Below are 22,907 nucleotides of genomic sequence, written 5' to 3'. Positions count from 1 at the left end.
CTGACCCGGTTTTAGTGAAGTGCAGGACTGGGTGACCTCAGAAAGTCCCTTACAAGCTAAATCATTCCACGGTCAACCAATTCTATGTCATTGAGGAACTTAGTGCATTCATGCACTAAGGAACTATTTAAGGTGTGTCTGTAATTCTGCATGTTTTCCTCTTTAGTTGAAAGTCTCCACATTGCTGTAACAACATCACAAGTGAGTGAAACAGACAGATTACCAGAGGAAAGTACTGAGGAAATAAGTGTGAAGCATAGATTCACTACCAGTGAAATACTAGAATCTGTTCTGGGTGGTGAGTAAAATGCTTTTACATCTATAGAGTGCTAAAATAATTGATGCCAGATTGGCTTTTTGGAAAGCCTCCATGGTCTAGAACAAAATCAATAGAAAATATTTTAATAAAAGTTGTCTTCGGGCAAATGATCAGGTAGTGTAAATTGTTACACAACTTTGTTGAAAGTACACTTTCATGTCATTGTTGTTCAGCTCTGCACCAAGTCTATATTGCAATATATACCATTTGTCTTTTTGTCAGGAGTCTTGAAAACTGGGATTGATATTCCAATAATTTTGGCTGCAAAGGGTAGCATTAATTTCTCACAAACAAAATTGTGAATAAAGTTGTGTAAAAAACTTTACTACAGAGCATTTTTAGTGTTATGGTTACACTAAAAATGTAACTCCAACGTTTCATAAGTGAAATAGTGCCAATTTGTAAGATAGAAAAACTGTGTTGAGCCATGTGTGCTATCATGGCTTGCAAATTTGCTTTTCCCCAGCCTAGGATCCACTATGTTACTACAAAATATAAAAATCACTTTCTTACCATTCAGAGTAGCTGTAAGAAAGCATGCTTTTTGTTTTTCTAGTTAATAAATACTTTGATACCTTTCTTATGCATTTTCTTGGGGCTTTATTTGTTAGATGCAGAAAGAAAAGAAATTGAAGAATCACCAGAAATTGATCTCAGTGTTGAAAATGAAATGGCAGGTGCTGATCTTGAGGATAAGGTATTGTAACTAATTTTTCATCCTGCATTGCACACAGCAGTCTGGGCACTGTGCATGTACATGGTATTCAAATTTTTATGGGGATTTTCAGTCAGATCAAGGTGAAGGTCTCCTGCAGCTAATGTAAGGAACACTTGTGCATTGGAAGAGCGTTGTCCTGAGAACAAGCACATAGGATGGTTGTCTACACCAGCTTGCTTCAGAATTTAAATCAAAACAAAATGGAGCAATTGGAGAATAGAAGAGAAAGTGCCCATTTTGCAAAGTTCTATAGCTGATAGAGAAAAGCAGAATCAAAAATCAGTTCTAGACAAGACTAGGAATGACAAATTTTATGTAGCAGCAGAGTGTTGGAGAAATCAACGTGAACTACTGTTTTATAATAAAGTGAACTGTAATACTGTAGTTCTCAGGTGGAGAGTAAGAATCAAAAAAGGAATAAAGGGGAGAGACAAGAATGTAAGATACAGACTTTGAAATGGAAAGAAAACTTTACTTGAAAGTTTAGCATTAACATACTGTCTTTGCATCAGGTCTGAAAGAGGCCTTGTGTGCCTGAAACCTTGTGTTTTTTTGTTTGTTTTCTATATTGAGAATGCTCTTGCTAATACACTAATCTTACTATAATTTCACCTCGTGCTTAGCACTAGATCATCTTAATTACCAGACTGCAGATAGAAGGGAGCAGGAGGAAGAATGTGAGTGGGAAAAATTGTTTGAAAACCAAAGTCCTGGTGAGGGAGCAGATGAAGAGGAATAGAATCTAGAGAGGGTAGAGGGGCTCTCATATAGGCTACTAAAATTGCAGTAGCTCTACATGAAAACTTTGGCATTGGGGTTATAGAGAAGGTGGAGCTGGGCTTTTTTCAGAGGTGCACAGCAAAAGGATGAGAGTCCAAGATTACAAGTTGTAGCAAGGGAAATTCTGAGTGTATATGAGGAAAAAGAATTCAGTGCAACGATGATCAAGGAGCAATGTTTGTCCAAAGAGATTGTGGGGGTCTCTACTATAGGAAGTTTCCTGGATTTGACTGGAGAAGGCCTTCAGCAACCTCCTCTAACTTTGAAGCTATGCCTATTCATAAAGCTGGAGAGACCTGCACCCAACTCTTCCACCCTATGTCATTATCCTGTTATTTATCGCCTGTTGTACGGACAAGGTATATATCACATCTTCGGATACCGTGTCAGAAACAGACTTACCAGGAGGTGGCAGAACGAGCAAAGCAAACAGGCAAGGCAAGGGCTTTCCCGGGAGGTGGGTGTGCAGTCCCATGGTTGTGGGGTGACAGCTCTGGACTCAGGCCAACTAGCTTGGGAAAACAGGAGCTGGACAGGGGGGCAAGAGCTCCTAGCTTGGAGGTTAGAAGAGCTTTTGAAGGAAGAGCATTGTCCCTGCAACATGAGGGGTACCCAGTGGGCAGCTGTGAAAAGTGATCCCATCTTGTCTCCCCTGCTTCTGCCTTTTAAGTGTATCTCCACAGGCATTGTTCCAAGCACAGTGCAGCCTGCCCTGCAATCTGACCATACTCATCTCTCCGAACCAGGGTGATCAAGAACAGTGGCAGAGAGGTGATGGTGGCCTTCAGCACAGCTAAACACCTGAAATTACTGCTTCGCTCCTAACTGGACTTGCAGGGCATGTGCCAGCTCCGCTGCACCTGCCTCAGACTCATGTCCTAGTGCTCAAGTGGTGCTGCAGTGAGGGGACCATGGGCACTGGGGCTGGCCACTTGAAGCTCCTTGGTCAAGCCAATGCCAGATAAACCTTTCTCCTGTGCTCACCTGTTTTCAAATTAAAAACCTGAAAGAAACCCTGCTCTTATTCAGAGTGCAGGCTCTCCTTTGTACATTCTTCTTCACCCTTCCAGCATTACCTTCTTTCTCTCCCTCTTGGCCCTGTGCTGCCTCCTTACCCACTGCTCCGCATCCAGCTAAGGAAAAGCAGAACTATCTTGAGTCCATTCTTGTACTGCACAAAGACATCTGTGCAAAATCCTCTGCTTTCACTGCAAAACTGAATTTTTCTATGGCTTATGAATACAGTGAGGAGGAGGAGGTGAAGATGTGGAGGGGGAGTGGAAGGAAATACTAAAGAGATATAATGAGAGAAAGAGTAGTGGAGGAAATGATGCAGCTGGTACTCCCTTTGCCCAATAGGTGTCTGTGCTGGGTTGTGTTCAGGGGGCTGGTCTTTCTCATTTTCATTTTCAGTTATTGCATCTAAGTGTAGCAGACACTTTGCTTTCTGTGGTGGAAAATGAGACTCAGTAGAGAACTTAAGAGAATGAGAGAGAAAACAAATATTCCCAAACTCTCCTCAGCTTATTTGGAGAAAAACAAAACAAAACAAAACAAAAACCAGAAACATACTGGAAGTCTTTTCAGCACAGTCTTAGAAGGGATTGTATTTGAAACAGTCCCCACCATTTAATCTTATCTTTCTCAGAGGAGCTTTCTTCATGCTGAAGGGATTATGGATAGCTTCACCCCATAAATTTAAAGAGCTTCTTAGGAAAAAGGAGCAGGATGGAAAGTGTGAAGAGGCTGTGCCTTGCTGCAGAGGACAGTAGTGACCATGTTGCTGCCTTTTGTAGAGTGTACTGGGCTCAGCATCTCACAGGGCACTTGAGGCATTTTTGGGATCCAGAAACATGACTTCTTGCTAGTTTCTTAGTACATTATTATCTCTGTTTTTGAAGAGTCTTATGCCATTTCATCCTACTGTAAGTAATCTAAACCCACTGTGCTGTATGTACATAAATCTGGTTTCTGTGTTTCAAAATTATCAGGTAAACAAAGAATGAATTGAAATGTCTTTTCTGTGTAGCATTACTCACAAGAGATTAAGATTGTAGATGAAATCGTTTTATTTGTATAGTTGTGTTCAGAATCTCTAGTAATTTCTATGGAAACTCCATTATTCATGTATTCTTAATCTTTACAGATTGTTGCTTCTGTCTTAATATACCCACATAAAGGGTTGACTCAGTACACATTTCCTAGCCACATGTCTACATTAGTTTACATTAATGATACAACTTTAAAATTTAAAACAACTTTTTAAAGCTACATGTGTTTATTTTAGGGAGGAAGTATGAATTTTTCAGGATCTACAGGGATAGAGGTGAGTTTATTTAAACTTCAGACAGAATGTAGTAACTATTTAGTTAGCAGTGGTCAAACCTTTGAAAATCCTTCTCTTTTATTTTCTAGATTGTACAAGCAATCCAGAACTTAACCCGTCTCTTATACAGCATGCAGGTGACTACTCCACTACTAACTTCAGAGAGTAATTAATTTGTCCTAATAATTTACTTTTAAAGAGTTGTTTCCATGTTGTCCTACTTTTAGACATTATGGTAATTGATCCTGATCTCTTCTGACTGTTGCATAAGTTGTCACAGAATATAGTTTTATTCTGCATCAGTGGTAGGTTTGTTTTAAGAACTGAATACTAACCTGCTTGGAGATCAGTGCCTCCTCCCAAAGAGGATATCTGTACAGTCCAAAAACCTAGCAGGAAAGGAAAATTATGGCTCTACTTGAAATGATGTCATTCCATATACAGATTTCTGAAACGATAGTTCAAAAAAATTGAAAAAAATTCATATTTTGGTAAGATTGTTCTCCTGGCTAGTAGTAAGCAGTAACTTTCCCAGATAGTTCAGGTAGCAAATCCAGCCCATTTTAGATGCTTAAATATCACTTACTTTTGGGCCTTACTTACTTTACTTACTACACTTACTGTAGGGACTTGGTATGAAGTATTCCCTCTTTTAGGCTAAGCTTGAATGTCTTAACTTATTTCTTATTATTTAGCGGCACTGTTATAATTCTATTTTTAAATGTTTCATTTGAGTATACTTAATTTTTAGACTCTATTGACCTTAGCATATTTCATAATAATCATGGAAACTTTGGGCTTAGAAGTTAAGTGTATTGAAATAATACAAAAGCATAACAAAAATGCTGCAATTCAGGCAAAAATTTTTGAGTAACTGAAAAACAAATAGGGACAGTAAAGTAAAGTTTAGGATCATGTCTTAATTGCTTAGAGCATGAATGGGCAATCAGGTGCCGAGAACCAAGCAGAGGATCTTGTCCTGTTTACAAGTCACTGGAACTGACCCAATACGGAGGAAGAGGCAAGGGAAGTGCAAATGGCACATTGCATGAAATTAAAAACTTTCTGGGGTGGACAGCACCCCCACTGCCACGTGGGGGTAGGTGAGTTCTCTGGGAATGTCTGCTGAAATGGATTCCCATGTCAGCTCTTGAACACAGCGCAACAAGTGCCTCAGCAGATCTAGGGTTTTCTTGCTTTTCTTTCTTCTTAATCCCAACCGTTTGTTTTTGTGTTATTGGAGGTTGTCACAACCTTTAATGCAAACAATGTCACAACATCCTTGTGAAGGATGGAATATAGAACTCTGGGCTGTAAAATAGGAACATCAAACATGAAACCATTCCTATACTGCAGGTTTATGCTTGCACTGACACCTCGGTCATGTGCATGTACTGGTACGGTGACATGGCTGTGTTGGCAGGTGTCTGTAGGACTGGTGTTAGTTGGACTGCAGTGTTGCAGGTTAGCAAGGGGAGCCTTAAAGACAGAGTGAACTCTCTTAGAAACAATACAGTTTTATGTGTAGAAGTCACAGCTGTGTTAGGAACACTTGGGTGAGTATAACATTCCCAATGCCTTATTGCCCTCTTCAACCATGAAATACCATTTTTCCTGTGTGTCTTTACATCCTCTGACAGAAAAGAACTCCAGCTGTAATTGAAGTGCATATGCACAGTTGTAACATAAACATGTATAATAATACTAAGTGTAAACCAGAAGCTTTGTTAAAGCGCCCAAAAGAGTTGAGTTTTATTTTAGAAATATCTCTGTGTAAAAGTATTATCACAGAATTGTATCTATCTGCTTGAGGAATAACCTCCCAAAAATGTTAAGCATTTTTATATAATGATTCTATGTAAAAACACAGAAACGGATGAATGCTGATATTTAAACATTTGTGTCTGATTGTGTTGTGGTGTCTAGGCAGCACTGGCTATCCAGGACAGCCACAAAGAAATCCATAGGTTACTACTGCAAGAGATTGAGAAGACCAGTCGGAGCCATGGTTCTCGGCTGAACCTCGTTGGGGAACAAGAGAAATATCAGAATCTGGAAAAACAAAGGGTGGAACTGGCCGGCATAGAGAGAACGAAGCAGCAGTTTCAGCAGGAGCAGCAGCGGTGGGTGCGTGAGTGCGAGCAGCGGCAGCGGGAGCAGGAGGCGCGGGCCGCCCGGCTGGAGCGGCGCGAACGGGAGTGCGACTCCGAGCAGGAGCGGCTGGAGCAGGGCCGGCTGAGACTGGCGCTGCAGCTGCAGGAGTACCAGCAGAGCCTGGAGAGGCTCCAGGAAGGCCAGAAAATGGTGGAGAGGGAAAGAGACAGTGTGAAAATGCAGAAGAAACTCGTGTGGCACTGGAAGCACGGTCAGCAAAACAGCCCGTTTTCACACACAGGGGACTACGAGGTTTGTTACAACCCATTGTAATTATACCCCTGACTGCAGTCCTAGAGACCTGCCTAGTAATGAGTGAACATGTGGGAAGCTGAGATTCAGGCATATAAGCATTTTCTTTAGATAGCATGAAGTTTAAGCAGGGAAGGTGCAAAGTCCTGCCCCTGGGAAGGAGCAACCCCATGCATGGGTAGGTGCTGGGGATCACCTACTGGAAATCAGCTTGACTCTCTAAAGATGCCTGAAAGGAGGTTGTAGCAAGATGGGAATCAGCCTCTTTTACTAGGCAACTAGTAAGAGAACAAGAGGAAATGGCCTCAAACTGTGACAGGGAAGGTTTGGTTTCTACATTTCTTTGCTGTAAGGGTGGTCAGGCATTGAAACAGGCTGCCTACGGAGCTGGTGGGGTCACCATCCCTGGAAGTGTTCAGAAAGTGACTGGACATGGTAGTTAGTGTATGATTTAGTTGATGTGATGGTGGTATGTTGGGTCAAATGTTGGACTTAAAGGTCTTTTAATGATTCTATGATTCTGTGAAAAGGACTTGGGAGTCCTGGCGTAGAACATGAGCAAACAACATGCCCTTCTGCAGAGATGGCACATAATCTCCAGGGCTACACTGGGTAAAGTATTGCTAGTAGATCAAATGAGGGGATCCTTCCTCTCTGCTCTGGACACACCTGGAGTCTGGATCCCCCAGTACAAGAAAGGCATAGAGCTGTGGGGTGGAGAGGAGGTAGAGACAGGAGGATGGATGTCTGGTGAAGTGCCTGTTTGAGAGGCAGGGACATCTCTCCAGGAAGGAGGGCTCAGGCTGTTCAACCTGGAGAAGAAATGGTTCTTATTAACGGAGGTTCCTTTTAATGTATAAAAATACCTAAATGGTATTTACGTATACCTGGCTCCACATCTAAAGGAGATGGAGCCAGGCTCTTTTCAGTGGCACCCAGTGACAGAACCAGAGATAATGGGTACAAACAAAAACACCAAAGATGCGTTTTGCATGTCAGAAAATATTTTTTCTTGTGAGGGTGATGGAGCCCTGGCGCAGGTTGCCTAGGGAAATTGTGGAGTCTCTAGCATTGGAGATATTCAAAAGCCACCTGGACATAGTCCTTGGTAACCATCTCTATGTGGCCCTGCTTCAGCAGGGGGATTAGACCAGATGTCTTCTAGAGGTCCTTTCGAACCTCAACCATTCTGTGATTTTAGGCTAGATAGCCTACAAAATCCAAACTTAGGCAGATGTTTATTATATTGAGAAGACAGAAATTATAAATATGAGAATCTGTGTTTTATTCTGCTTTGCTGCTGTGTTTGTAAGGTACATTGTGTCTCTGCATCTTGAAGAAAAAATTAATTATTGTAATGCTTAAGCATATAAAGCACTTAATGCAGTTTTCGGTTGCTGTTCTTTTTCCTGGACCACTAGCTCCAGGGAGGAAAAGGTGCACCTCCAGGAGTAACAAACACCAGGCTCTTGTGAACCCCACATATCAGGCCCTGCTGTCGTGTTCTGTGAAACAAGCAGTCCCCTAGGGGAAGAGGTTGGTGTGTGGCTCCATCCCTGACAGATTAAATCCTTGGAATGCTTATTATTTGGGGGTAAAATTTAAAGTAGCCTGGAAGCTGCTTAAGTGTTTAATAATAAAAGTGATTAAGTTTTTGTTGAGAGTGAAGGATGCAGTCTGCCTCTGAACTCAGCTGTCTGGGTGCTCACCTTCCAGGTAGGTTCTCATCTCTAATACGTGCTTTGTGGTTGTGATCTTGCTCTCCACAACTATTCTCTAAAGCACCTGAAAATCAAAACATTTTGTCTGGCTTTTCCACATATGGAAAGCTCACTGACCCAAACAGCTTCCTTTTCCCCTCAGGTTCTCATTTTCACAAGAAAATCTGTAGAGCCTTTCTTCAAGCCATCACCTCCAGAGTTTTTCAGCTGGCAACTCACCCATAACCATTTGGCATCTAAGATTGTGCGTGCCTGAGGGGTTAAAGGATTGGCCTCTGACCTCCCCTTTTTCATCCGGCTTATGTGATCACGGTGTCAACATGAGTTACCCATATATACTTGCTAGCCCAAACAACGAAGACACTTTTTACTAGCATAGCATGTGCTGCAGTTTTGACTTGTTTGGCAGTGCTTAAGAAGTGGATGATAAAGCCAAAACTGAAGTTCCCATCAGCTTTAAGCTGAAATCTTTTGAGAAAGGGAAGTTGAAGGATAATAGTCTAATACAGGGATATCTGAATTGAGAGAAGCGAAATAATTCAATGCTGAGTGTCAGAGTGTAGTAGTTTTTGTAATTGAATATTTCATTTGTAAGTCCACAATATTTCATTTGTAAGTGTAATTTTTTTTTCAAGTAGACTCTGGTATTGCCCTCCCAATGTTTTTGTATTGCACGCAGCCTAGATAGTTTTGTGTGACCAAACAAAGCAACAATTCACTCTAATACGCCTGCTTTTTTTTTTTTTTTTTTTTTTTTTTTTGTGAGATTTGCCTTAATAAACACCTGCAGACAAAGAGTCTGCAGGAGTTGCGTTTTCTGTCCTTGGGAGCCACGACTTACTTGTTATAGCTGTTTGCCATTCCCAGTTTGACTGCTGCAGCCCTGTTCTCTGTGATTGCCTGTCTGTGTGAGGTACAGTGTTATTTTTTGATTGCAGAGTACACAGATTTACATATGGGAAGTGTTATTTTTTTTGAGCCATGAGGCAAAATATTAACCCTCTGGAAGAAGTCAGCTGAGCTCTATGCCTCCCAGAGAGTGGTCCTTTTTTTATCTGTTACTTTGCCGTTATTACATCTTTCAAGATGAGCTAAGACCAGATCTGCTAGGTTATTGCTGTTTATTCCTGAATGCACATCAAATTTAATGTGTTTTGAGGTTAACCTCTAGCAGATTAGATGACTCTTTGCTGTGAATCCCCATTCTGTCTGGCAGTTAATTTTCTGCATCCTGGTATAAGGATTTTTAGGATGATGCTTATAGTCATGCACTTTAGTTTTACATAGTGAGAAGCAGGGAGTTGGACTCCATGATTCTTTTGAGTCCTTTCCAACTTGACATACTCTGTGATTCTCTGGTTCCATTACTTAACAAAGGTGAAAATAAAATTCTCTGTTCTGTTTTTTTGCTGGTTTTTTTCCCCTTCTGCAGATAATGGGACATAACCAAGTGGACAGCTTACATGGTGAAAATGCATTCTACTTCAATGAAGCTGTAGTGTGTGTGTCTCTAAGAAGAATCAACAGATCAAATTCTTCTCTCGTTTATGAGGATGGTGTGTATGGGATGAATATCTCAAATTCTGATGTAGCAGGGACTAGTGAAAATCAGGTGGACCTCGAAATGGACACTTCTTGTCATCCAGCATTAACTAGTGCACTGTGGAAATCCACTAGTCCTTACCAGCAGATGTCTTTTTCCTACAAAAACAACAATGATTCATTTAATGATGGTAATTAATACTTTATTTAATTAAGAAGTAGTACAGGCAGCTTCCCCTTTTCTGTCTGAATAGTCCTAGGAACAAAGACAGCTTGGCAGTAGTGGAAACAAGATTTTGATAAAATAGTTGCATGTTTCTTTGCAAGATTTTTGATGATAGGTGAGAAAATCAGCAGAACAGAAATACAGAAAATTACTGAAAACACTCACAAACCTCCTTTTTGTGTCTGCATAATAGTTCAGAATGTGTTTTTCTCTCAGTTTTTTCCCAAAGCTTTTTGTGAGCAGAAATCACTTCTTCAAATGCATATTTTGATTGTTTGAGAACATATGTGCATTACTTGAGGATTTCTGGTTAGAATAACTTTTGATTTCCTGTCTTAGAATGATAATCCATGTTCAAACACCCCTTTCTTGCTTTACTGAGAAATGAAAATGTATTGAAAATGTAATCTTTGTAATAAGTTACATCAGTAACTCTTACTGCATGACCTTTCTTTATTCTTTCATTTTACCAGTACCACCAAAGACATGTAGACTGCATGGCAGTTGCTGATGGTGGCTACCAAAGTGAGTAGAAGAAGCTGCCATCTGAGCACTGCATGCATTGAGAATTCCTTTGAAGGTCTTAAAAACTTATGAGAAACTCTAAACTGGTTTATTTCTCATTTTGCACAATATTAGTTTTGATCTAACTTATTTCATTAATGTGAGTTGTAGACCAGGATGTAAAGACGCAACAGCTAAAATTCTTGGGGACCAACGTGCTCTTTTAGTGTAATAGATTAAATTATTTGGGGGTGTTTTCTCCAGAGTTGTGAAATTCAGGAGACGTGGCATATCAATGCTGCAGCAGTACCTGAGCTCCCATTTTTCTGCAGTTGGCAGCGCAGAATAGCTTCTGTTCTCACACCAGCTTCATGCAGGTCAGGTCATGGCAAAGACCAGTGGGCAGCAGAATTAGGAATTGAAAACATACACAGGTACAATTGTTAATTGTCTTACATCCGTGATTAAGGAACTTGCTCCTTAGTACTCCTTGTAATGTATTAAACAGACATCCAGTACAGCCTTACTAGTCTTTGGTATGTGGACTGCCAAAACAACGTGTTATAATCAAAGGCAGGGCAGGCTAGTCACATCACCACAATCAGCAAACCAAGCTGATTAGTAGAAGAGATTAATATTTCTAAAAATGCCTAAATAAGTAGCCTGGTGAAACTTGCTCTAGTTTGGCTGCAGTTGTCATTTTAGTTAGTGCAAATTTGAAAAGGAGCACATATGTGGGTCAAAAGTGGCTTAGCCTGCACTGGCAAACATACAGATAGCAATTAACCAGGATACTTTCTGTTGAGCCCACATGAGAGCATATTTTTAAATTAAATTGGCTTGTACCAGTTAAATTGCACTGATTCTAAGATAAGCTGGCGGAGCGTCTGTGTCTCAAGACACAATGGACCAGCTTTGTGTTCAGCTCTTGTCAATGAATACTGTGTAGACATCCTTCTCTTGCCTTGGTAACAAGGCACCAAGGCAGTTCCAGTACTCTTGGGGACAAGCTCTGGCTACAGAGCCCGCCCAAGAGGCTAGTGTAAGTCTCTCTGACCAAGCTGAGTTGGCAAAATGTGCAGTTACGGCCCTGGTGGTGCTACAAGACACTTTATGCAAAGGAGTGAAGCAAATCATTGCATCATTCTTATGGTTCAGATGATGCTGTGAAGCCTACCACTTCATTGCTGGAGCAGGCAGGGCTGGAAGCCTCCCCCCAGAGAGACGTGACATCACATTCCGTAGTTGAATTTGTAGTTGAGAAGGCGAAAAGAATTTTATGTTCTGATCATGCAGTGCATGAGTCTGCATGATTCAGACTTGCTTCTGTCTTGCATCAGGACCACTGTACAGAGAGAGTCTGGGGAATGAGAAGGAATTTCCACAAGGGACTATGCACATGGAAATTATGCAAATCTCTTGTTCCTAAGCAAAGTCAATCAAATTGAACAATACAAACATTTCATACTAAGAAACTGATTTTCTTATTGGGTATTTTTGGTCATGTTTTCTTTCCCAGACAGTTTAGCAGAGCTCCAGAAAATTTCCAACCTGCTTTCTGACATCTCTGCAGGATATAGTCAGTTCCTATCACTTTGAAGGAAAATCAGCTTAAGTGCAATGAGGGAAAGAACTTAAAAGTTAGCTGAAATCTTCAATATTTTCATGTGGATGACTATCTCATGACATTTTCTCGTGTTTCCATGCGTTTTCCAGCTAGCTTTGTGTATAAAGTCTCATAATCATCTTTAAAAAACCATTCTTAAATAATTTGTCAACCTAGAACAAAAAAGAAACAAATTACTGAGCATGGTTTACTGCTTATAGCCACGCACCACATACATACATGTCCAGACCTAATATATGATTGAAGTTTTGTATGTACACAGAAGAAATTTCTTGGGTTTGATTCACTTTCACAGAAATATTAGGCATTTCGTAAGAAGTCTGCTCTGTCAATAAAACCCACTTAAATTACTTAAAGGGAAGCACCATCTAAACTCCTTTCCAAGGAGTTAATCACATTGCATTCTACCATATGTTAAGTACTATTCAATTAAGCTTCATAAATATGCAGAAATGGAAATAGCTACATTACTGTAGTGCACAATTTTATATTCATATTTCCTAAGGTAAGACATAGGTCTCTTCACATAGCTAACATCATGATTATATATCATTGTTCTATGTGTATGGGAGGGAACTTCAGTAAAGACCTTCAGGCAAGTTCCCACTGAACAGAAACTGGCATAAGTCGTCTCACTAGAAAAGGTGTGTCAGTCAACGGGAGGAAAATATGATTGAAAGAAAAATGTGTTAATGCTTTAGAGTAATGGTTATGAAATTATCTGCATGAAAGAAGTGAGTACTTTGGCTAATTAGGAAGGAGGGGAAGTATAGGTTTTGTGTCAGACTAGACTGAGAATTGAATAAATTAGTCTTGCATTTAATTGACATGTCAGGTTAACTATTCAAAGTGATGCCTGAGGATTTACCTATATATTCACCTCTTTGATTTCAGGAATCAGGGCAATTTGAATTCTTTTAAGCTTTGAAGTGAACCACGTTGTTTGCTGCTGCTACCTTAACTTCATTCATTCAGACATTGTAGCTACAGAAATAGAATTGAAAAGTGATAGATCTGGAAAGATGCTGAAACTTGAATGTGGGAAGATTTTACCTCGGACATTTAGTATGAAGGATCTATATATGTGACAAAGTGAAAAACATAGTTTAAATCTTTATGGGGAACATAGAAAAACCTGTGATTTTCATGAACAGCCAGATGCAAGGAGCAAAAAGAGGACTCTATTTGACTAATGTGATTTACATATTTTTTAAAGGACAGAAATTTGTACGTATAGGAGTATAAGCAAATGAGACAGTTTGATTTTGGAAAAATAATTTATTTATAGTTGCTTTCATCAAAATAAGTGGTTTCTAGAGATGTAGAATGTTTAATTTGCAACAGAAAAAGAAAAGATTCCAGAAACAATGTGTCGTATCCTATGACTGTATAGTTTATATGAAATTTCCTTCCTATTCCCTAAGGCAGATTATGATAATAGTGATTACTCTGTTGAACCTATTCTTAAAACTGTATAGCAATGGTTTCCCATTGTTAATTTAGATGGCATTTAGAACAGTGCATTTTTGTCTGTGCTGGTTTCAGCTGGGGTAGAGCTAATTTTCTTCTCAGTGGCTGCTATGGGGCTGTGTTTTGGATTTGTGCTGACCACAGAGTTGATAATACAGAGATGATTTTGTTATTGCTGAGCAGAGCTTGCACAGAACCAAGGCCTTTTCTGCTTTTGGTACTCCACACTGGGGAGGAGGTTGGGGTGCTTGGCAGGACAGGTGACCCCAGCTGAGCAAAGGGATAATCCAGACCCGTGGCACCAACCTCAGTGTATAGAAGAGGAAAGAAAGAAGGAAGGGGAAAGAAGCAGGAAAGGAGAGGACATTTGAGGTGATGTCATTTGTCCAAGTAACCACATAAGCTGAGCATGATGGAGCCTGGCTCTCCTGGAGATGTCTGAACACCTGCCTGCTCATGGGAAGCACTAAATTAATTCCTTGCTTTGTTTTGCTTGTGTGCACAGCCTTTGCTTTCCCTATTAAACTGTCTTTTTCTTAGCCTGTGAGTTCTCCAGCTTTTACCCTTCTGATTCCTACCTTTTGGTAGGAGAGGGCTGTGTGGGGCTTGGTTTCTGAAACCACCACTAAGGCTACCTTAGCTAACACAAGTTGTGGCCTAATGACATTGCATAAAAGTATCTGTTCTATGTTTGCATCAGGGAGGTTGAGAACAATAGGCCTGGGTCTTTTCTCATATTTATGTTAAGGTGAATTTGTTGCAGTTAGGAGAGATATACAATGTAAAACTGATGCAAGTGTGATAAAAAAATAGGTGAAATATGCTTTGCACTACAGTGTTAAAAAGCTGCCTGAAGTGGTACAGGCTCTTTGCCTATGCTTCCAACTCAACACAGGCTTTTGGCAAGGAGCAAATTTCAGTAACTCAGGACCTTATTCAGATAGCATAGCTGCTGCTGCCAGTGCTGGAGGTAGTTGATGGGACCTGATGATGAGGACTTAGTTGAGTAAGATTGCTTTCATCACTTGGAATCTGGTAAATAATGATTAGCAACACCCCCCAAAAAGTCACCACAGTTCTGCATATGTAATCATTGTGAGTTAATTTGTATATTGTTGTTGCTGAAAGAACTCCTTCTGAGTACATCTGATTTTTCTGACCTGGAATGTAACTATCCCATACAGTGCACACTTCAAAACAGCATCCTTTGGAGTCAGTGACAGTTCAGCCCCATACCACCTGCAGAACTGCATGTGAAGATATGTTTCAAACTTTTTTTTTTTTTCTGGTATGTGTAATAATATTTTTAATAGTGCCATTTTTTTTTCACTGTCTCATAGTGACCAAATTCTTTCTGATTTTCTTTCACTTGGAAAGAGGGAAATTTTTAAAAAGCAAAGGACGATATGACCCATGGAACTCCCAGTTTGAAAGGGAGCCTCCTGAGCAGGTGTGATATTTTGAGCTATTTTAATTTTTTGTCTTTTTAAATTGAGTAAAGAGTAAGATGCCACATTGAGAACAATTCTAAATTGATCTTTCTGTGTTCAGCATATCCTTATTACTGTAAGTGTGGATGGCTACACAGGTGAGCGCAGAGCCCATTCAGTGCTCAGTGTAAGTTATACTGAGAATAAAATTAAATGGAAATATATAAAAATATGAAGGTGAGCAGCATCAGCACCAGCATCTTCCAAGTTCAAAATCTCATTGATGTATTACAACAATTAAGCTGTTAGTTTTGACTCTGCAACAGACATCAGCAAATTTTCCTCTTCTCCATACCACAAAACACTGATTTTCATGCTCTGCTGGAGGATTTCTGTGTCTCTGAGATACTTGGAGGAAATGAATCTGAGAGGAAGTATTTTTTTCCTCTAGGGAATAACACTGTTGTTTGTTTAAAGCAAATGGCAAAAGGGATTAAATCACATGACAGTGTGATACCAAAGTGAAAAATATGTCATTATGTCACCTGCAATTAGTGCATTTCACGTAACACTTGCTTTTCACCTCTGTAGCAGTCAGATTTTGTTGTTCTGTTACTGATTTTCACATGTCAAAACAGTGTTCTCATTTCTTAAAATAACCACAGTAGATACAGTATTATAATATAACCCTTTAATTAAGGCAGCTAATGATATTCTGGTTTTATTTTGTACATTAATGTAAGCAATGCCTATCCTGTGTAATGCCTGTCTGATTTTATTCTTTCTATCCTCTTCTCCTTTAGAATTTGTTTATTTGTGGAAGGAAGTTTAAAATTGTGTGCATCTTTAAGGTTTTGAATGGAGAAAAAAAGGTTGCCTGACCATGTCTTTTGAGGTACCACTGATGTTAGTGTAAATCTGCACACCATATTCAGGCTTTCATTGACTTCAGACTTATTAAATAGCAACAGGATGATGGTTGAATCTTTCTCATTTTTCTCACACTTATGGTTCCACCAACTTTACTGTAGTGGTTTGTGGAGTCAGTGGAATTAGTGGCATCAATGAAATTGGAATTGTGTGGATGATCCCCTGTATCTGCAGATTTATTCTTTACTTAGATTGTGTTTTTCCAGTAGGTAGAGGTTTCAGAAAAGTAGAAGGATGAAAGGAGAGCATTTCAAAGCAGAAAACCATGTGCAGAGGGTTTTTAGCCAGACAACTGGTTTATAGTGAGCTGTATCCTGAGCTCCAGCTCAGGGATGTACAGAGATGTGATTTGGATAGCAAGTCTGCAGGGAAAGAGGTGATCTGGCAGGAAAAGGGCCACATAACAATAGTCTTGCCTGTTAGATGTCAAGAAGATTCCTTAGGAGGTCTTTGTTTTCCTTGGGAAATGCTCTCTATGGGTGGAGAACTGGCTGCAGTGCCCTGCTTTAGTACATTCAAATATTTTGTATGTATTTTGTAATGAAGTTAGAGCCTCAAATAGATGCACTAGTGTAAATAAATAATTCATTCTAATAGCTGAGAGAAGCTGTTTATGGATGATCAAATTTTGCAAGATACCGAGTGTGGAAACACACCCTGTAAAACCATGTAGCTGAATCACCAAGTGTATCTGTCTGGCTTATTTTGAAAAGTACAGTCTCATTTTATTTATTTAGTATAATATTTTACATATTCCAAGAAATGGCCTGTAGCATGTTGTACAAAAATAATGAAGTGTTAGTAATATGAAACCTCCTCAGCATCATCTGCTGTTAAATATTTATAAGGACACTGGGAAGATTGTCTGTCTTCTGCTGGTATTCATCACAGGGGCACCCAACCGCTTTCCAGTAAATTTCATTGACTGTCACCAAACTGGCAGAGGAGATTTCATGGAGTATCTTGTTACCCCTTGCCAGATGCTGTAGAAAATTTGGTTTTTAGTCGGGCAGTAGAGAGGAGGAGCCTTGGTGCTCGTATGGAACTTGTTTATAGTTTAATCGAGTGGGAAGGCTTCCAACAATCACCTGCTGAGGTTCCTTGAGTGATCCTTGGAAGTTTGATCAAGAACTGGGACATAAATTATAAAAAAAATAGATATGATTTTTCTGTATTTGCTTAGGATCTGTTGTAGAAAAATCAAACCCATGTAATTTAAAAGTCACTGAATGTATTCCATGATAAAGAATACATGAAAGACAGGGAAAGCAGGGTATTTGGCAGGGATGTTTTTTTTCTCTTTATTAATTGACCTTGAAAATATAAAGGTAATTGTTGCTGACTGAAAAACAGCAGGGAAGCTGTCTTCTGTGCAGAGCAACTTGCCATTGAAGCACAGTGCCACTGGGGAGGGGATGAAGGTCTGAGGAAGGCTGGTGCATTAAACAAACACAGGCAGTTGAGAGCTGAAGTGAAACTGAACACAGGCAGGTGTTATTAAACCTTGTAATGAAGGTGAGGTAGAAGGAGGAGATGATGAATGTGGGCTTAAGGGTAAGTCCAGCATTGCTCATACAAGAGAGAAGTGTGAGCAGAAGTGAGGAAAGTGGATCTAAGTGCTCTCCATGCACTCATGGGATGGACACACATGCTTATTTGATAATTATGGGGTTTTATGGCTTTGAAGTACAATCTTTCCTTCTTATGCAAACTGTTTTCACAGCAGTTACACATTCACAGAGCTTTTAGCAAACAGTTAAAAAGGGCATTTATTTCGAAATATTCAATCACACTGAAAATTCCTATGCTTACAATGCAAAATATGGGGAATGTGCAACTTTTCCAGTTTTTCTCGATTTTTTCAAGGACTCCAAGAAGAAAACATGAGCGCATATACTTTCTACCAAAAGTGAATAAAAATGGCTGTGCTAGTACTCAATATGCAGTCAAAAATTAGTATTTCCCTCAGTTTTGACCTTGGGAGAGAACAAGTATCTCTGTGACTACAGATAAGAGGCTTCTCTCAGATGCTCACTCATGGGGTCGTGCTTATATTTTTTCCTGTATTAATCAACAACAGCAGCCTTTATTAAAGGGTAAGAATAGCATGTAATTGATTTGAAACAGGTGCTTCACCTGATTTCTTCTTCTGCAGCAATTCTGTATATTGACTTAGTGCTCTTCTGCAGGTCTCTTTGAGTTTTGATCTCGTCAGCTTTTATGAGTAAGAAGTGGTGGATCTGGTCTGTTGTTGGGAAATTACCCTATAAAACCAAAGTGCTTAGGAGGAGACTTGAGTGTTTTATAAATTACCTCACCCTTTTGGCTTTTGTAAAAGAGCTGTGCCCTTCTGCTACTCAAGAAAATGTTTGCCAAAGTCCAGAGCACACTTCTTTATATTGCACCTGAAAGACTGGCCAAACTCTGGGGACTAAAATGATTTTTTGCCAAGGTCTTTGATTTCATGTTTATTTCAAAGTGAAAAAAAAAACAAAAACAAAAAACAACAAAACAACCTGCGACCAAAGAGCATCCATAAAATGAGGCAGAGTTAATCAACACTCTAACATCTCTCTGTGGTAACAGCTCAAAAGAGGAGTTTTGATGTGTAAATGTCCCCTTTTGTTTCAAAGGGAATGACTTCATGTTCCAGAGACTGTTTTTTTCAGGGTTAATGCTAGCTGTTTCTCTTTTTTCAGGAGGGAAGGAGATAAAGCCTCACTGCAGCGTTTTATCTTCAGGGTGCAAATTGGGACAGTGGGTGAGGGAAGCGTGAGGATGTGCTGTCAGGCAGCAGAAAGGGGAGCTGGCTCATCGTCTCTTGAGTCCTTGGTAGTGCTGTTTGTGTCTGTAACTTTACGGGGGTTCTGTTTCTCCATTAAACATTAAATCAGGAGCGTTCCCTACTGATGGCAGTTTGCTTTGACTTCAGCCTGCTGACCAAATGACTTCAGCAGATGATGGGCTAGGAGGAAATGGTTGCAGCCCACTTTGTTTACACCTGCACTGGACACCTGAAAGAGGAGGCTGTGGGGGTTTTCAGTGTTTCCCCAGCACTGTTGTCAGTGGGCAGGGGAGCTGCTGCTCTGTGTGGGTGTGCTGCTGCCCTGGGTGGGGCAGTGGCCCTGGGGCAGCAGCTGGTCACGTTCCTTATGATCCTGTGTAGGAAGAGTGTTCTTGGGGTTTTATGGTTCTTTCCTCTTGATCATTTGAGTGCAGCTGTGTTTAATGAGCTGGAAAAGAAGTAGGTCAATAAAACATGTGTTCGTTGTTAGCAGAATACCTGTTGGACTGCGTGTTTGTCTGTAATTGACCATCTAAAGCTTCAAAGCTTAGCACAAAGACAATTTAATAGGGAATTCATACTTAAATAAATTAATAATAAGCAGAAGCAGACAGCTGTCAGGCAGTCTGCCATCCCAAGGTGAGACTGTGGGTATTTAATGCACAGACAAATTATGATTTCAAGTCAGACCTATTTTTAAGTCTCTCTTATTGATATGCAGTAGAAAAACAGCATGCCAAAAATAGTTTAGAACCCGTGTGCTTTAAAAATGAATGCAACTCAAAACATAACCATGTAACTAGGTTAAAATTTTAATCAACCTAATAAATTTTAATCAGCATGCTATGAATTTGATGTCAAAGTGACACTATCAGTAGTTGAGCTTGTGTTAGTTTTAAAATATTTTCTTCAGTAAACACCAGTGTTAGGAATAGTATGTTTACTGGGCCTTAATAAAAGAAAAATTACTGCATCATCACATTACTCCAAAATCTGGAGTATGAGTTGGAACTTTATGATAAATGTCATTTTTGTGAAATAAATATGTATTTTGTGTTTCTTGTGCCAAGAATTAGTTCCAAATTGTCTAGATGGAACTTCTCCAATGACTTATGAGGCAAAACCTGAAAATGGAACTGCATTACCTAAGCCAGCAACTTCACAAAGAGTAGAAACATGCAGAATAATGGTAATCCCAGTAATTTTACTATGATCAAAAATGCAGCATACAGATGTAGAGAAGAGTTATCTTGCAGACCTTTTTCCTCATAGACTTTGAATTCTTTCTGTTCTCTATCTCATAACAAGAAATGCACCAAAAGCTGCTAAGACAAATTAATGTAGGATCTCTTCTGAAAGAATTCCTCATCTGCTTTTTGTGGAAAGATCTCTTACTCATGAAGGTGCTTGGTTGCTTAAGAAATACAGTGGCTGCTTTTTCACAGGCTTGTCTGGTCAAAAGTAAATAACAGCATTACAATTCCCAGGCCAATTTTCTTGTCTTATTCAGTCAGCTGGGAAACGGATTAGGCACCTCTTTCCTTGGTAGCTTTAGGGTCAAAATATTTTTTTTCCCAGTGTTTTTTTCAGATGCAATGCCAAATCCAGTTCTTGCTGTGAAATCAGCTTTATTGAGCTGTGAAGGGCCTGGTTTGTTGATGATATGTGGGATTTCAACTGCCAGTGAATCTGCTGGGAATTTTCCTCAAATCATCAAGGCTCACACATAACTTTTCTATAGCAAGTGTTCTGTTCTGACCTGGTAGCAGCAGTATCTTAGTTGTTCCAGGATGATGCTGCGGTGTTCCTGGTGCCCAGTACCACTGCATGGTGTGCCCTTTCTTCTACCAGCTGTAAAACAACCTCCAGTATGGAAAATCCATTGCAATTTGGGAAAGTCTTAGTAGGCATTAAAAAAAACCAATCAAAACTGGTCATGGTGCCTTTCACGGTGAGGAAAGGGAGAGAGGCTGAGGTGTTTGGAGTTCCCGGGGGGAATCGGCTGTCTATTGCTAATGAAGACCGCTGGGAGCATCATTAGAGACAAAGAGCTGCTGTGGGATTTGCCAGTGGGTTTTTCAGTGGATCCCATGGGAGTTAGGCTGCCATTTGCTGTTGAACTGTGGTGGCAAATGAGAGCCTGTTACCCTTGAATTCCTTTGAATATCCCAGGCCCGGTGGATTTAGCACTGGTTGTTAGGTGTCTGCTTGTGCTTTGCATTATGCATGAGTGCCAGTGTGGGGATTAAATAGAGCAGCTCTGCCATTTCAAATAGCTGTGGCCTGAAGCTGATGTGTCAGCTGTCAGTCCAAATGAACTAGGTACCAGTTGTTATAAGTATGTGTAAAACCAAAACCTAACTCTATTTATTATTTCAGAAGGTTAGTGTTTTTGTGACTCTTCAACGTATTTGTTGCTAAAAGTGGAATAGATCGCTCTTCATTTAAAGCAGTTTTATTTTGTAAAGAGGGCTAGTGTGACAGATCTCAGAGAGTCACAGGGAGATAATTGCGTGCAAAATCCATGTGGTGTGTTCCTTCTACCTTCCCCCCCACTTTTTTCCCCACTTTTTTGTTCCCCTTTTTTTTCCTCCTTCCTTTTCAGAAATGACTAAGAAGTAAAAAGTAAGCAGCCTGGCCTGACCTCGGAGGTAACCCAGCTTTGAGGAGGAGTTTGAATTCAAGGCCTTGTGAGATCCCTTCCAACTTGAATTATCCTGTGATGCTGTGAAACCAGGGTCAGAGCTGAAAGAGGAACACTAAGGGCTTTCTATTGAAAACACAGAGACTTGAGTGGTTTTTTGCTTGGAGTGTTTCTTAGTACCATGGTTCTCCTGTCCTTCCCATATTCTTCACTGTGTGCTCTAGCCTTAACATCAAGAGCTCTGATCCTGGGGGAGGGAGAGGAGGGGTGAAGGGGGTGAAGGAGAAAATTTGTGGCATTTATTTGATGTGGAAGTGCTTACATCCTATGAGAACAGACAGGAGGTGAGAATCAGCGTGACTAATGAGTTGTTTACTTGGCTTTTGTATCCCCTGCCCCCCCAGGTACATGGGCTGTGTTTGTTTTTATATGTATTGATTTCAGATTCCTGCAAATACCATTCCTTTGTCCTTCATCTTTCCAGCAGTTTGTGAGATACTACTAATCCTGTCTGTTAGTACTGTGGAAAAGGTAGGGGAGTTAGGATGCAGACTGCCACTTGTTTTTGCTTTGTTTTCCTGTACAACAGTACCATGTTTTTAGCCAGGAGCTGTCGGTTCTTAGAGTTTGGACCCAGACCCTGTTTGGAAAACTAAGGTCTGCTTATAAACTCCCTTGAGAACTGATCCCACATACGACAGGCTTGCCATCTGCCATTGTTTTTACAGTGAGGTGGTCTAAAAAAGTATGGAAAGAGTAGAGTGCCTCTCTGAATTTTCCTGATGCTTAACTTCATGGTACCAGACTAAATGCAGGGAAAATGGGGAGAAAATTGAATTTGTTTTTAGTGTTCAATTTAACAGTATCTGTGTGAACGAGACAATTTTTGATTTGATCCAGAATTTGTTAGAAATAGCCTCTAACTACTTTTGGAAAAATTGGTGGGGAGGACTGCTGGGAATGCCTGGGGTTTCTTTAGCTGAGATTAAAAGGAGTAACAGCTGTACTTCAGGAATATTTAATACTCAGGTGTGGCACAGGCTACAGGTCCCAAAAAGGCTGAAGTGCTGTCACAGATTACCTAATATTTGGTCACCAGTCTCAAGCATGCCCTTTTTTGCCTATGGTGTTAGACGAGCCTATCTTTGAAAGAGTGAATTTCTCTGGTCTGCTGTTCACTTTTACCTAGGATATATATGGTGCAGCTGTGGATCTGGCTTGTTCTTAAGGAAGGACTTACCTGGAATATTGTAGAAGAAACATATTTTATGTAAGTGAGAAACAGGTAGAGGTGGGTTTCAGTTTGCATATAAATTCTGGGGTCCAGGGTACAGAGAGATGCTGACAGCTCTTGGCTGGTGCAGGAGTGGGAGGGAGCAGAAAGCTGTGTCAAAAGTAGACTGTGGAAGGATCTGAGCTATAGCTCAGTTTTGTTAAAGCTTTAGAAACAGGGATATTTTCTGCATTTATCTAACTATG

General features: G+C 40.2%; 1 protein-coding gene across 18 annotated transcripts in view; it reads left to right on the top strand.

Moving 5' to 3' along the window:
- The window catches only part of ARHGEF28 (Rho guanine nucleotide exchange factor 28), a 116,514-nt gene that overhangs the window by 89,048 nt on the left and 4,559 nt on the right, over positions 1–22,907 (top strand). For 15 of the 18 annotated variants that reach the window (XM_072921938.1, XM_072921942.1, XM_072921941.1 and 12 more), the window contains 6 exons: positions 167–298; positions 931–1,016; positions 4,105–4,143; positions 4,233–4,280; positions 6,070–6,549; positions 9,703–10,003. In XM_072921938.1, coding sequence (XP_072778039.1) covers positions 167–298; positions 931–1,016; positions 4,105–4,143; positions 4,233–4,280; positions 6,070–6,549; positions 9,703–10,003 — 1,086 coding nt within the window. The remainder of the gene's footprint in view (positions 1–166; positions 299–930; positions 1,017–4,104; positions 4,144–4,232; positions 4,281–6,069; positions 6,550–9,702; positions 10,004–22,907) is intronic. The other 3 variants (XM_030257997.4, XM_072921936.1, XM_030257998.4) reach the window with 3 other exon arrangements.

Source organism: Taeniopygia guttata, chromosome Z, assembly GCF_048771995.1.
Source record: "Taeniopygia guttata chromosome Z, bTaeGut7.mat, whole genome shotgun sequence".
Lineage (NCBI taxonomy): Eukaryota > Metazoa > Chordata > Aves > Passeriformes > Estrildidae > Taeniopygia > Taeniopygia guttata.
This window is presented reverse-complemented; position numbering and strand designations above follow the sequence as displayed.